General features: G+C 40.4%; 1 protein-coding gene across 3 annotated transcripts; it reads right to left on the minus strand.

Moving 5' to 3' along the window:
- Nucleotides 1-536: 536 nt before the first annotated feature.
- On the minus strand, nt 537-11,502 carry Uxt (ubiquitously expressed prefoldin like chaperone). 3 transcript variants are annotated; one of them, XM_060374592.1, is made up of 7 exons: nt 11,392-11,502; nt 11,112-11,218; nt 9,273-9,354; nt 9,072-9,139; nt 8,710-8,817; nt 1,099-1,162; nt 821-921 (listed from the first exon to the last, which is right to left on the minus strand). In XM_060374592.1, exons 2-7 carry the CDS (start codon nt 11,207-11,209, stop codon nt 868-870), a joined length of 474 nt encoding a protein of 157 aa, XP_060230575.1. In that variant the 5' UTR covers nt 11,210-11,218; nt 11,392-11,502; the 3' UTR covers nt 821-867. The 3 variants fall into 3 exon arrangements, with proteins under 3 accessions (XP_060230576.1, XP_060230575.1, XP_060230574.1); XM_060374591.1 differs by having other exon boundaries at nt 11,369-11,459; XM_060374593.1 differs by lacking the exon at nt 8,710-8,817 and having other exon boundaries at nt 537-921; nt 11,369-11,459.
- Nucleotides 11,503-15,116: the final 3,614 nt, after the last annotated feature.

The raw sequence follows: 15,116 nt of genomic DNA on the forward strand, positions 1-15,116 counted from the left end.
GGGAATTAGCTAGGCAGGACAAATTTAGAATCCAGCAGAGGGAAGACTGAATGGCTGCCAGATATGCAGAGGAGTTGAGAGGTAGAAATTAAGGGTAGGGTCAAGCTTCAGCCAGTTATAAGGGTGGGAATTGGTTCTTAGGTATCTAAGACTGAACTTAAACCTAGATTGTAGGGCCTGTAGCAGGAAGGGCAGGATCTGTGCCTACTGGTGGAAATTAAAACTATTTAGAACTATTGAGGGACCAAATCAAGGGTTGGGCAGTAGTGTTAGTTAGGGTACCTGGATGACCACCGAATCGTAAGACATAATTTACCTTAAGAGCTGAAGTAAAAAGCTAATGGCCATAGAAACAAATCACTTTGAATTAGTACTTCTAAAATTTGTTTCATGGGTCTCATGTAGCCCAGGATGACCTTAATTCTGGGTGATGGGGTCACAGGTGTGCCACACAATCAGTGTATGTACACAGTACTGGGGATTGAATTTAGGGTTTTATGTATGACAGGCAAGCACTCTACCAATTGAACCTCATCTCCAGCCCATGAATCAGTCCATTCTTTATGGTAATACAAAGGGCACTTTTACAAATATCTACAAAAAGGAATTAAAGTGAGTGTGTGTGTGTGTGTAGGGGGAGCAGTCAAGTTTCACAGACAAAAGACGGCAAAACATAAAGTCAGGTGGAAAACACAATTTGGAGGAGAGATGCCTAAAATGTTTTAGAAGTTCTATAGAGAAGATGGGTCTTCTAGTAACTTTGGTCTCTAGGGCACTTAGTCAATCAGTGAGAATTAGGGGGAAAAGAAGGGCTGTGTGATTCCAAGGCATTCAGGCTCTTTAATATTGGAGGATGGGAAGAAGCAGTCAATGGGAAGATGGCTCTGGGAAATTCTGCAGGCCTTGTAGTTCTCTAAGTCCCTGTAAAAGAGGATAAAGGAGACTGAACAGAGGCTGGATACAAGTCCTATTCCAGGTTTGCACTGTTTATTACTCCCTTGGCTTCAGTTTAGAAGGAAAGATGACCCCTCCCTTTTTTGGCTTTCAGGTTATCACCCTAAAGTACTTGAAGGGTGGAGTGAAGTGAGATGTTCTTACCTCTTGCATCATGTGGATATGGGCCTTGATATTCACGGAGTCCTTGGTGAGGCTGTTGCTGAGCCTGGAAAAAAAGAACAAGAGAGGGCAAAGTGGATCTCCTTAGGGTTATAAAGATGATTCCTCCTCATCACTTCAAGAAATGCTTGCATCCTGGATGGCTTCCACTTGGCCTTCTCTAAAGCACAGATGCCTGCAATTTCCCTATTTAAAGATTGAGAGTAATAGGGCCAGTGAGATGGCTCAGCTGGTAAAGGTGATTGCTGCCAAGCTTGACAACTTGAGTTCAATACCCAGGACCCACATAGTAGAGGAATAGTAGAGAACTGACTTCCAAAAGTTGTCTTCTAACCTTTATATGTATTCACAAAAAACTGTAACATAAAAAAAAGATTAAGGGGAAGAGGGAAGGGAGGAATAGGGAGTGTATGAATGTGATCAAACTACATGATACAATTGAAAGAAATTGTCTTTATGAAACCCATTGCAATGACTATATGATAATAAAAAAGTAAAGATTATTGAATGACTTATGTATGCCAGGCAGCTTTAAATACTGGGAAAATAGCAACAGAAACAGCAGTAAATGAAACAGAATTCTTGATCTCCTCAAGCTCCTTTTGTAAAAATAAGATTTTTAGTCTTAAATTATCTGTCTGTTGTGTGTGGGAAAAAATGTACCATGAGTGTAGGTGGTCAAAAAGGTTAGAAGAAGACATCAGATCCCTTGGAGATATAGTTACAGTGGTTATAAGCTGTCTGACATGGGTGCTGGGAACTGAACTCAGTTACTCTGGAGAGCAGTATGTACTCTTAACCACCAAGCTACCTCTCTAGCCCCTCAAATATTAAGAGACAAAATAAACACAAGCAACTATGGTGTGTTAGATCTATCTAAGCATAAGGAAATAAATAGTATAAGGAAAGAAAGAATGAAGGAGAAAAGGTAGGAAGTGGAAGCCTCAATCTAAGAGTGCTCAGGTTTGGCTTCACTGAGAGCTTTTCTTTTGAGACTATATTGCCCAGACTGGTTTCCAATTCAAGATCCTCCTGCCTGAACTGCTGAGATTACAGATGTGTACCATATGCCCCTACCACTGAGAAGCACTTGAGTAAAGACCTAATAAAGAAGTCCACATGGTGGGGGGTGATATGGAAGATATGTGTTCTAACCACATAGATCAACCAATACAAAGATGCTGAGGTAGGAGCATGCTTGATATGATTCAGGCATGACCAAGAAGCCACTGTGGCTTGAGAATAAGTGAGAGGTGAAGTCAAGAGAGGTGAGGAAGGAGGTAGAGGGTGGAAAGTCCACAGGCCCATTGTAAAAACCTCAGCTTTTACATTAAATAAGGTGATAATGGAAAAGCTAAGAGTGGAGGATAGATGCAAACTGATTAGAGATATAAACTCATTAGGGTTTAAAAGAACCCACCTGGCTGTAGAGCAGAGTACTGACAGGATAAGAAATCTAAATGTGAAGGCAGCAAGTCCACTGAGGAGGGTAATGCAAATAGTTCAGGTGGACAATGGTGGCTCATACTATAGGGAACAGTTGAAGTAACGAGAAATGATTCAATTTGGGATGTATTTTGAAGACAGCACCAAAGAGTCACATTCAGGTGTGAGAGAAAGGACTTTAGGAAGAAGCCAAGGCAAAAAAAAAAAAAAAAAAAAAAAACCTAGGGTAAATGGAAATGCTTGAAGCCACCATTGCCCTGGATTGCTGGGTTATATGAATTGGTCAACTCCTTCTGTCCAAGTCTGCTTGGACTGGGTCTTATCTAAAAGAATCGGTCAGAAATGAATACATTGGACCAAAGAAGAACTTCCTGAAAAATCAAAAAGATGGGAGTAAGAGTAGGAAGGTCTTTTCCACAGAAAGTAAGCAGTAGAAAGGTCTTTTCCACAGAAAGACCAATAGGCACAAAAGAGCTTTGTGAGAAGCACTCAGTGTTAGAAAAATTACATGAATCATTATGGGAGATGGTATAAGATAATGTAGAAGCAGCAGGAGGGGCTGGATAGTGCAGGGTATAGCATGATAGAAAATCCAGCTTAATTGGGTGATCTATTTGTCAATGCAGTATTCAGTTTGAGGGGTAAATGAAACTAAATACTGCATTAAAAACAAGGCAACGGTCACTGGGTGCCTATGCCCATTGATGCCTCTCACGCTATGACTCTCTTCAGACAGAAAAGGGATCTTGGAACTACAGCCACCATTGTTACTACCATCTCATTGACGGCTGTTGGAGCTACCACCGCGGCATTAGCCAGGAGTCATACTGGGCAGACTGCTCAGACCCTGAATAATCATTTAGCCAATGTAGCTCATGCCTTAGTTGTACATAAAGGAATTAATGCTCAACTAAAAGGAAGCTTGATGGTGTTCAATCAGAGGATTGACCTCTTGCAGGAACAAATTGATACCCTATGGCAAATCGCTCAACCTGGCTGTCAATGAAAGTATGCTGGACTTTGTGTCACTAGCATACAACATGAGAATTTTTCCTGCGCTGCAAATCTGTCTAAACAATTGTCGAGCTATATTTTAGGTAATTGGACTGGAGAATTCGATACTACGATGGAGCAGCTGAGAGTGGCCATTGTCACAGTAAATTCTACCGGAGTGGACGCAGGACTAGCCACAGGATTATCAACATGGATTGCTGCAGCCATGAATCATCTGAAGGAATGGGCGGGCATGGGAGTGTTAGCAGGCCTTCTGGTGTTGGTCTCCTTGGTTTGCCTGTGGTATATATGCAAGATTAGAGTCTCACAACAGTGTGATGCAGCCATGATCATTCAGGCCTTTACAGCCATTGAAGCAGGACATTCTCCCCAAGCATGGTTGGATACCATAAAAAGCTAAAATGATACGCTCAGGATGCGAGGCTAAGCACTGCACTCAGGGTCAGCCGCTTTGGACCCAGAGAAGAGCATGTCTGATTGCATGCGGGTTGATGCCCCAGGTCCCGCCTCTGAGAAAAAGGTATCGGACTGGTCTGATGCTCTTTGGGTGGATGACACCTAAATGAACATCGGTACAAAGTCCCAATTTATTTCTAATATCAGAGATCAGACCTCTACTCTTGCCTGATGCGTCTAAAACAAAAAGGGGGAACTGTAGAGAGCTGCGGAATGCTATGCCTTAAAGATGGAGCTGGTTTCCGCCTTCCACCTTCCCGATGGTGAGTGCTCTCTGTCACGAACAACTCCACATTTGGCTAAGGCCGAGGATCTGGCTTGCTTCCATGTATGTGGACCTATCTGCATTGCCCCCGTGGCACGCCTGGGTTGGCTACCCAGAGGCTATTTAAGCTGTGGGCTGGCTTTCCCCGGGGTCCGAGGATTGTTCAATGTTCCTGAATAAACTGCATTGAAAAAAAAAACAAACAAACAAAAAAAAAAAAACAAGGCAACGGGATAGAAAGTTGGAAAAAAAAAACAGTATGAACCCATTTATTTATTACTATCTCCCAAATTTATATTGCCAACTATTTTCAAAAACCTACGTCAATGTCTAAATTCCTTTTATTTTACAGGCCCCACACTGAGGTCCAGCTCTTCCCTCTTAATCTGCTCTTCAGTCTCATAGATTAAGTAATGCTATCTTTCTGGTTACTTAGCAAAAACCTAGATTCTCCTCTTTTTTCAGGACTAGCATTGAACTTAGGGCTTCACACATTTCAGTAATATACTCTACTACTGATGACCCAGTACATGTACCCCAGCTACATGTATCCCAGTCATAGATGCTATGAAGGGAAACTGGGAAAAGTGAGGGAGGTTTTTTATCTGGGGAGGGGAGAGGGAGGATCTGGGGAGGGGAGAGGGAGAGAAACACCAAGGAAAAGGGAGAGAGGAGATGTAAAAAACACCAAGGATGATTGTAAAGGCTGTAGGGAAATACTATATTATGTTTATTTAAAAATACATATATAACATACACATACATATAAATTTAAACGAAGTTAAACTTCTTAGAGTGATACTCTCCCCAAATACTATAGACTATCTAAGAAAAAACCCAAGGATAGGTATAGCTCAGCTGGCCTCCAATTCAAGATCCTCCTCCCTGGACTGCTGTAGAGTTGTTGGTTAGGGGAATTCAAGAGACTCCCAAAACAATACAGGCAATTGCTCTTGTTCTTGCTTGCCTCCCAGAGCCTGAAGGTAAGACCTCACTGCTGAAAATAACATATTCTTCAATCATAGGACTTAGGGGGAATCCAACTGGAACTAACCTGGAAGCCTCCTTCCCAAGGACTGGCTCTTATAGGTGCTGTGCAAACTGTCAATGGAGATCAATCACTAGGCCTATTCAGCTGTAGAGCCTATGAGACACACAATGATTTGAGTGCCAAGATATTCCTGATGGTGCAAGAGTAGCATTTTTCATCTTGGGATAACCATCAGCTATCTCACTGGAGCTAAGGTCTGTTGAACAGGAAAGAATTCTGACTTGGTACTGTAAACCTAGCCAACTACCCATGGCTGAAGTGGTGATAGACCTGAGAACCTAAATTAATGTAATTTTTGTTTTCTAAAAAACATATCCTTTTACCCACAGGTAAGTATACCTGTCATCCCTCATTTAAAAAGCTGCTTTTTGCAACAGATGAAGACTATTACAGAGAGCCACAACTGGCCAAAATGCAGAGAATAAGTGACTGTGAGGTGCCAGACCCCAGCTGATACATTTGTAAGGCAACCCCTACACCTAAGGCTCAGGGAAAATCATTGAAAAAGAGTGGAAAGATTTTAAGACTCAGAGGCCCATATGTCTGCTGTTAGATATTCCCTAGATATGATGGGGAAAGAGCATGCATGAACTCCCAACAATTTGGTTGACATGTCAATGTGTACACCCCTAGATGAGAACTACAAGTAATCAAAGCCTGCTGAAAGAAGGAGAATCACTCTCTTTTAAGAACAAATTCCCATATAGGCTGTTCATATCCCAAGTGGTTAGCTCTGGGCACACGGTCACACAAGCAAAACTAAATAGACTTAGTAGATTATAAACGTGTGATGCACACACACACACACACGCACGTATACATATGTAACAATAATAATCAACAAAGAAATACACTAAAATCAGTAAGTACTGGCACACAATTTTGGATACATAAAGTAATCAGCAAGTATGCTAGTTTGAAATGTACCCCAAGTAACCAAGTTTTAAAGAGAAAGTTCATCTACATAGACTCAAATCCTAATCTAGGATTATGAATCTTTGAGATAGTTCTACCAGTTATAACTGAGAAATATGAGCACATTGCACTGGTAGAAAGCAGGTCAACAGATTAGGCAAGGAGTCTTTCTGATAGGCATTGTTAACTTCAAATACCTTGTTTGAGGAAAAAAAGTCAATTCTCAAAAAGAAAAAAAAATCCCTGTATATAAAAATTGCACTTGTGATCTTCTAACACTAAAAACTCTGGAAAGCTTAAGAGAATAAAAGCTCAAGAGAATAACTGCAAATACTATAAAGGAGACAACTCTAGACAAAAGGAATCTAAGGATAAACATGACCAAGGAGAAGTTTTACATTGAAGGTGTTTATGTTTGTGAGTGGTTATTTATCACTGCTCCATCATACTCATTTCTCTAAGCTATGCCATATGTGATAGTTTTTCTAGCATGCCAGTAATATTCTCCCCCCCCCCCCCGATAGCCCATGGCTTTTTCACCCAGTGTAATGACTCAAATGCTACTCATCTGGGAGTGGGAATTGAGGGTAGATCCTCTAGGTGGCCTCCACTACCTACTTATTTTATGTGTATGGATGTTTGGCCTGCATGTAAGCTCTATAGCACTTGTGTGTTTGTTGCTAAAAGGCCAGGAGAGGGCATCAGATCCCCTGGCAGTGGAGTTAAAGAAGGTTGTGAACTCTGGAAATAGAACCTGGGTCTTCTGCAAAGAGTGAAAGTATCCTTCACTGCTGAGCCATCTCTCTAGTTACGACACTACCTATATTTCAAACTCCTCACCCAAAGTAGTTCTTTTGTACACAAAACCAAAAGTAATGGAGCCCACATTTTTCTCTCCCCACCACTACTCACATAGATAAGCTTCTATTATCCCTTCAATTTGCTTCTAACATAATTCACTCAACAGAAACTTTGTGCTTTACATTATTTTAGTGATCTACAGTATAAACTTCTTCCTTTACAATGCCCATAAACTAGGCTAGGGACATACTTCAATAATAGAGCTCTTGCTTAGTACAGAAGAGACTTTGGCTTCAAGTCTTAGTACTGTAAAAAAATGTAAATAATACTTATTACCTAAGTGTAAAAGACAATAAACACAAGAAAGAAAGAAATTTCAGAGTAAATATTAAGAGGTAATAAGATGCTAGAAAAAGAGAAAAACTAGAAGATAGCTGGTGAGATGGCTCAGTGAGTGAATGTGCTTGCCACATAAGCCTGTAGATTCAAGTTCCATTTATGTAATTCCTGGAAGGAGAGAACCAACTCCACAAAGCTGTTCTCTGATCTTCACATGTATGTTAACACATGCCTACACAAGGTAACAGTAATTTATTAAAGTCCAAGGGGGCCAATTCAAGAATACTAGATGTTGCAATTTTGAAGTTATGTCACAGAGGAACTTGTTATTTATGTAAGATAACCAAGAAACTACATGGGGAGTGCTGCAGACAGACAACAGCAGCTACTGAATGCTCCCAAAGGTAGGAAATGCTTAAAGCATTTGTTAGGGCTGGGGAGATGGCTCAGTGGACAAAACATTTGCTGTAAAAGCATAAGAACCTGAGTTTGTATCCCCAGTACCAATGGAAAAACTCTAACACCAGCACTGGCACTCGCTGAAGCCAAAAAATGTCAAGCTCTAGGTTTTATGGAGACCCTGTCTCAAGAGAAATAAAGCAAATAGCAATAGAGGAAGGCATTGTCTGTGCATGTGTGGGTACAGGCATGTGAAGTTAAAAGTGGTGAGAACCCAGTGAATGAGCAGGAACATTAGCAGACAGTTAAGTGAGAAGTAGTTTCTTTGATTGTTACTGATGCTTGGGATGGACGTGTCATAGATGTATGTACATATAACAGCCAAGTCCTAAAATGTAAGCATCTAAGACTCTTCTGTTTTGTTTACTGCTGTATTCTCAACACCAACCACACAACCTGGTATAAACGTGTGAAAGAATGATATAAAAAACATTTACTGAGTGTTTAGTAAAACTCCCTGGCTGAACTTTGCATCATCATTTTTCTTAGCTCTGGTCCTAAAGAGGAAGGTAGAATGGTTTTCTAAGTAATATCCCAGGTAGCTTTGGGGAAAAAGGGTAGAGTGTTAAGATTTGGGATGTCTTTTTATTCATTTTTTTGTTTGTTTTATGTACAGGGCCTTGTTTTATCACCCAGACTGGCTTCAAACTCAGGATCCTCCTGCTTCATCCTCCAGGGTCCTGGGATTCCAGGTGTGCACTACCATATTTGGCTTTTATGCATTTGTGTGTGGTGTGTGAGATGGATAGAGCCCAGGGTTTCACACATGCTAGGCAAATGCTCTTACCACTTCCCTGTACCCCTATCCAAGGTGGTTTTAGACACTATCCTCCTGGAATGAACTCACTCTGTGAGAAGAGAACTCTTTCGGTCAATGAACTTGAGAGCTTCAGCCAGTGTCAATTCCAGGAAAAAACCATATCCCAGGGCCACATAGATGCGTGAAGTATCTGGGCTGAGAAAAAAGGTCAGAGGAAGTGGAGGAAGTCTTTATTACCATTTAGCATATTTAAGGTGTTTCCTATTCCCTCCTATTCTGCAAAGTGAAGGCTCTATAAGGGCAGATATTTTGTATTCATTCACTGTCACACCCACAGCATGTAGCTTATATCCTAATGTAAAATAAAAGATACTAGAGTCTGGTAATATAGAAAATATTAATAAATACATGAAGAAGGGAGAAACTCAGAGGAGAGGGAATACACTCACACCACTGTGTCAACGAAGAAGTTACAGCCCAAGTCCACCTGCATATATAATTCTGGGTGATTGGTTTCCTGTAGGGCCAGGAGAAAAGAGGTGTAAGTGGTCAGTTTCTAAAGCAGATAAAGGCGTTGTTCTGGGGTTTCTCTTCCCGCCTCCCTTCTTTGTACACATATACAAACTGATACCCAATTTAAAACCCTTTACCTGGAGTCGCTCAATAACATTTCTCAGTTGAAGGTATACAGATAGCTGCTCATATACCTTGTCTCGATGGTCCAGCACCTTTCTGATATGTGGAAATATAACAGTGAACATTAGGCAGCCCTATTCCTCTTGAGATACCTGACATCATGTCCTAACAGGCATTTTAAGCCAGGTTTGGTAGTTCATAGATATAATCCCAGCAACTGAGAGACCGAGGCAGGAGGATTATGAGTTTAAGATCAGCCTGTGCTACCAGTTTCTGCATTAACACACACACACACACACACACACACACACACACACACACACGATGGTATACAGACAGAGACACACCAGGCATTTTTAATAATGCAGGTCAGACTGTATTTCATCCTGAGCTCTACCTCTTATTAGTAATATGACTTTGAAAAGCAGGAAACCTGTTTAGGATTAAATTTCCTCACAAATAAAATAGATGACAGTATTACATTGCAGGAGTCATTAAAATCAAGCATTTACTACAAAGTGTTTTAAATTTAAGCCAAATGGTAAGTATTGTATACTTGCTACCTATTACTATTACAAATATTTCATTTTACTCAGTGCCTTATGCCAACTAAAGAGTCCCATGTTCACCCTAAATGTACTCCCCATCTCTTTTAAGATGCTCACACAGCCCTGGTTCTGAACATCTAACTTTCTGTTCAGATTAATAATGACATCAATAGTAACCATCCAGTTATTGAGTTTTTAGTGTATTTCAAAAACTGTAGCTAAATTCCTTTTTCAAATTAACTATACAGGTTATTTGTTTTATTTTCCAAAACAAGATCTGAGTTTCCCAGGCTAGTAATGACTTTGTAAGCACATGAAACGTTCCTTTCCTCTCAGCTTTAATAAAATAGCAGTTGGGTTTATCTGCAATTTTGAGTATATTCTTACTTACAATTATGCATATTTTGAGTACATGTATGGGTGCCATGGTAGATACCTGAAGGTCAGAGGTCAGCTTTTAGGAGTTTTTTTTCCTTCCACAATGTGGGTCTCAGAGATCTAACTCAGGGCATGGGGTTTGAGGCAAGCTGTCTTGCTGGCCCTAGTTTGCTTGTTTTGAGACCCTATCTCAGAGCCTAGGCTGTAATCAACCTGGGCTTAATGGCCTCGAACTCTAGATCATCCTGCTTCAGACACCCATCCCAAGTGCAGAGACTGTTTCACCACACTGGGCTTGTTTTTTTTTTTTTTTAATAGAACCTTGTTCTAATTTCAAGGCTGGCTCGAATATCCTGGCTGAAGAAATTAATTTTCCCACCTCTCCACTAGATAGGACTACTGGCACATATCACAGAGCCTGAGCCTGGCTTCATTCTATTTTTTTTTTCCTTTGAGAGACAGTCAGTCTGTAGTCCAGGATAATTTCCAATTTTCAAATATCCTCCTGCTTTGGCCTCCCTCAAGCTGGTATTACAGTCATGTGCTATCATGCTGGGCTTTGTGCTACATTCTTTATATTGGTTTATATATTTAAAACAAAAAAAAAAAAACACATTAAGAAGGCCCCATAAGCTTTTATGGTTCACAGATGAGCAAAGTTCATAAAGCATAGAGAGGCGAAATATGGTACAACTTGCACCTAAATATTGGTTTAAATAGCTTAGTCAGAAACACCCTAGGTTCAGAATGACTATTTTAATAAGACAAGGTGGAAGGCGCTGCCAAAGTAAAGTTCCAACCAAATCGCAGCCTTGACGTCAACCTCTACAGGTCGTCTGGTTGGCCAATCCGAAAGTTTGGCCAGGATTCTGTCCCACCCATCACGTGGAATTTCTCAAACGTCACGCCTCCTGCGTTGTCACTCACTTCAAGTCTCGTTGCAGGACGTCACTGATAAAGGCCTCATACCGCAGCACTTTTCCCCCTGTAGTATCCAAGGCTCGCCGTTTCGGGGGCGTCGCCATAATGAGCTCCTGGGGAGTGAGGGGGCGGTTACCGCGTTAAACGCTCCAATTTAACTTCACAAAGTTCCCTCCAACCTCTCAGCGTTGGATGCCTTCTTTCAGCTCTTGCTATGGGGTTCCTCTTTCTGCCCAACCCGACTCTTGGGCTCGTTCACTCACCGGTACCCAAGGGCGGTGCTTACCTTCGTTAGGCCCACCCGCAATAACTGTTAGTATGATCCGCAGCTTCCGCATGGCGCAGATGGATGACGTGTTTCCTGCATGGGCGTCAACCAAATGGATGGGGAGAGGCGGTCCGGAATAGGAGAAAGCGCGTTTAAGGGAAGCAATTCAGTCGTAGTCTAAGTGAACCCTTGGAGATTGCACAATCCTATCAAGCCAGAGGGCCGGGCCCCTTGTCTGTCAGGAGGTCTCGAGCCAGCGGGAGGCTGGTTCAGGTGAAGTTTAATAAGATTTGGCAGGTTCTGAGGGAGGCTGGACTCACAGTGAAGTAGGTAGAGGGAGTTAAGCGTTTACAATTTTATTTATTTAATTGAAGTGTGTGTGCCTGTGTGCGCGTGCTGGCGGGTTCTGAGCGAGGTTGGGTTTACAGGAAGGTAGGGAGAGGGAGTTAAATGTGTATTTACTTATTTATTTGAAGTGTGTGTGTGTGCTTGTGCTCGCGTGCGTGTGCATTTATTTGAAGTGTGTGCCTGCATTTATTTATTAGAAGTGTGTGTGTCAGTGTGTGTGTGTGCGCGCGCGCGTGCGCCCCCGCCCGCCAGCGGTGCTGGATTTAAAGGCAGTTGTGAGCTACCATGATGTGAGTGCTGATAATGGAGTTCATATTCTCTGCAAGAGTTGTATGTGGTCTTAACTGCTGGGCTATTTCTGTAGCTCCCTCTCCACTCTTAAAATAATTTCCTTTATATACATGGCCTTTTTGTTTGTTTAGTTTTTGAGACATGGTATTGCTATTTAGTGTAGGCTGGTTTTGAACTTAATCTGTAGTTTAGGTTTTGAGCTAGAAACCCTCCTTCCTTTGTCTTTTGAATGGTGGGATTTCAAACATGTATCCAAATTCCTAGCTTCCACACTTTTAATTTTAGAAGCTTTATAAAATGTTCATATATCCTATAAAGTTAATCTGTGTCATTGATCTTCATTTTTAGGGGTTTGTAGTTATCCTTTCATGTTTACTTTTTCTTATGCATTTTAGGTGAATTTCTTTCCGAATTGATTCATGTAACTATTATGCTATACTATATGAAGTATTTATTAGAAAACCATAAGAAAAAGGTGAGCAAACACCCATTGGGTTGTAGGAAATTACTTCTAATTTTTCACTTTTCTCTGTAGCCACACCTTTTGCTCTTTTGCTTGGTTGGGTGATTTGCGTTATTAGTGGCACATTAGTAGAGAAAATATGGCATTTCTGAGGCTAGGGCTTGGATTTGTTGTCTTGCTTGCCCTTATCTTCTTATCATTAAAAGAAGACATGTGTCGGAGATATATACCACCATGCCTTGCTTGAAGCATGTTCTCTTAAATTAGAGATTATGTCTGACAGGGACCCTGCAGGTGTCAGTGCAGCCACAAAAAGATAAAGTTAAAACTTTGTTTAGATTGACTTCCTCAACCTGGATCAGACTTATGCCAGGTGGTTCATTGTAAGCATATTTAAAACACAGTATAATTTGAAAAAAAAAAAAAAAAAAAAGGTTTCCAGGTAATAATCATTCCAATCCAGGTGCACAATAAAGCTTAAGGTGTGACTACACAGAAACTGCTTTCCAAAGTACATGTGACTATGGGGGTGGATTCTATAACTAAAAGGCCTAGAATCTAATGTGGTATCTGACCAAAATAGCATATCAGTCAACAGGCCATTAAACACATGTGATACTAAAAATTCACCTAACGGTGAAGACTGTGGGATAAACATTCTGGGGAATTTGAGTGAGGTCTGCTGCCACAGATAGCAAAAAAGTGACCAGGTCATTAACAATATCCACTCCCAGACTTCTAGGCAGGGAAACAGGTATTTTATGTCCTCCACTGAGAAGAGGCTTCTGTATGCTTAACATTCCTGGTTTTCCTAGTGATCTCTGGGCACAAGGACCCTTGTGTCCCCAACATCTTGCCCCTTCTGATAATTTTTAAAGAAAAAAGCCATAATACAGGCCACGGTAGGGTGCATTGCCTCCAGGGCTAGTGTGGTAGGGTGCATTGCCTCCAGGGCTAGTGTGGTAGGGTGCATTGCCTCCAGGGCTAGTGTAAAAACAAGAGAATTATAAGAGCTAACAGAGGACCGAGAAAGAGGAAAGCCATCCTCAACTCACCCATCTTTTAATTTCTGCTAATATTTTTTTCTGTGAGCAAAATGAATATAATATGGCCTATTCCACAGAAACCTTTATAAACAATCCTTAACGTAGTAAAACGATTCATACTGTCTTTTATCTCCCCTGACAAAAGGCATTTGGATTATGCATTGACAAGAATTAACATGAAATACAGCCATTAAATATAGCAGCATCATTTTGTCATTGTTGTTTCCCCAAAGTCTCAGCTTGATGAGTTAAAGTCCTGATGTCTCCCCAGCTTATCTGCTTACTTATGCTCCTACTTGGGAGGTCTCCTTTTCATGGATTTGTTGCCTTCAGATGTTTTATTCATCTGGTGGTTTCTGGATGTCTTGGTTGGATGTATCAGATCAGGAGCCATTTGGGACTTTATTTTTTATTTTTTAATTTTTAGAAAAGAAACAAGCATAACTTTATCCAATGTTAATTATCATCTTGTCTATTTTAATTGATTAGTTTAGATCATTTCATTTAACGTATAATTTACATTGTGTCTCCTTTAGGCCAAAATGCTTTTGGGCAGCAGACAAAGCAAAGTGGGTATGTATAATATCCCTTGCTATTTTTTAGAATTTGCCAGTTAAATGTTTGATGGTGTTATTCCAAAATAGTTTGACCCTGTGGCTAGTAAAGGATTTCAGTATCACGATTAATATTATAATTTTTCAAATCATTTGCTAAATAAGGAGGACCATTATTAATTTTTACTTGTAATGAGTTTTGGAAAGGACATGCATAAAGGGCTATTTGTCAAAGTTAAGTTCCAGATATGATACAGTGGTATATTTCTGGAGATTTCAGGACCCCATGCCTAGCCTGGGGCTGTGCTCTAAAGCTTATTGGTTAGGGAGGGGCATTGTGCAGGCTTTTGTAGTGCGCTTTGAGCACAGATCTTTACACACCTAACAGCAGAGAATGTCCAAGACACCCACACCCTATTTTCAGATGTCAAGCTGATATCTATTTACTACTAATTATGCATTAGAAGTTTGGAATACTGTATAAAATATTTTTATGCTTCATAGAACAATGCTTTTAACAGAGGCATTAATATGTTAGCTATTTTCCTAGCTAGCGTTTGATCTTTTATCAGACCAAGGGAAAGCATAAAACTGAAAAAAAATAAACATAATTCATTTATTTAACAATGGTCATTAACTGTTAAAGAGTTAAATTTAGGACAATTTTAAATATGAGCTGAAAGACTTTTAATTTGATAACAAGATACTTAAAAATACCTAAATAATCATAGAAAATCCTGAAGCAGAAAAGAATTGGGTTTTCCCATGTAAGCATGAAAATTTATATCTAGCAGATATTGTATATGAAGCAAAATCATGAACAATATCAAAACAGCAGTTTCATGGATGAAGAACTTGCTGGAGGACTCTAGGTTTACTACGTTTTGTAGGCAGTTTGATATAACAGCTTCTCAGACTGTACCAAGAATAATTTAGGTTGAAAACTTCAAAATAATCTAATTTTACTGATTGCATTTTTAAATTCTTTTTGGCCTCCAAGGAAAGTAGAGAAATATGTAATTATGTTTGCATTTTTTGGTC

This window comes from Meriones unguiculatus, chromosome X (genome assembly GCF_030254825.1).
Source record: "Meriones unguiculatus strain TT.TT164.6M chromosome X, Bangor_MerUng_6.1, whole genome shotgun sequence".
NCBI classification, from domain to species: Eukaryota; Metazoa; Chordata; class Mammalia; order Rodentia; family Muridae; genus Meriones; species Meriones unguiculatus.

Coding starts and splice junctions, on each gene's coding strand:
- Uxt (XM_060374591.1), bottom strand. CDS start 11,443: ATGCGGAAGCTGCGGATCATACTAACAGTTATTGCGGGTGGGCCTAAC. Junction 11,219..11,368: donor AGCACCGCCCTTGGGTACCG/GTGAGTGAACGA, acceptor CTCACTCCCCAG/GAGCTCATTATGGCGACGCC. Junction 922..1,098: donor ATATCCACATGATGCAAGAG/GTAAGAACATCT, acceptor CCTCTTTTACAG/GGACTTAGAGAACTACAAGG.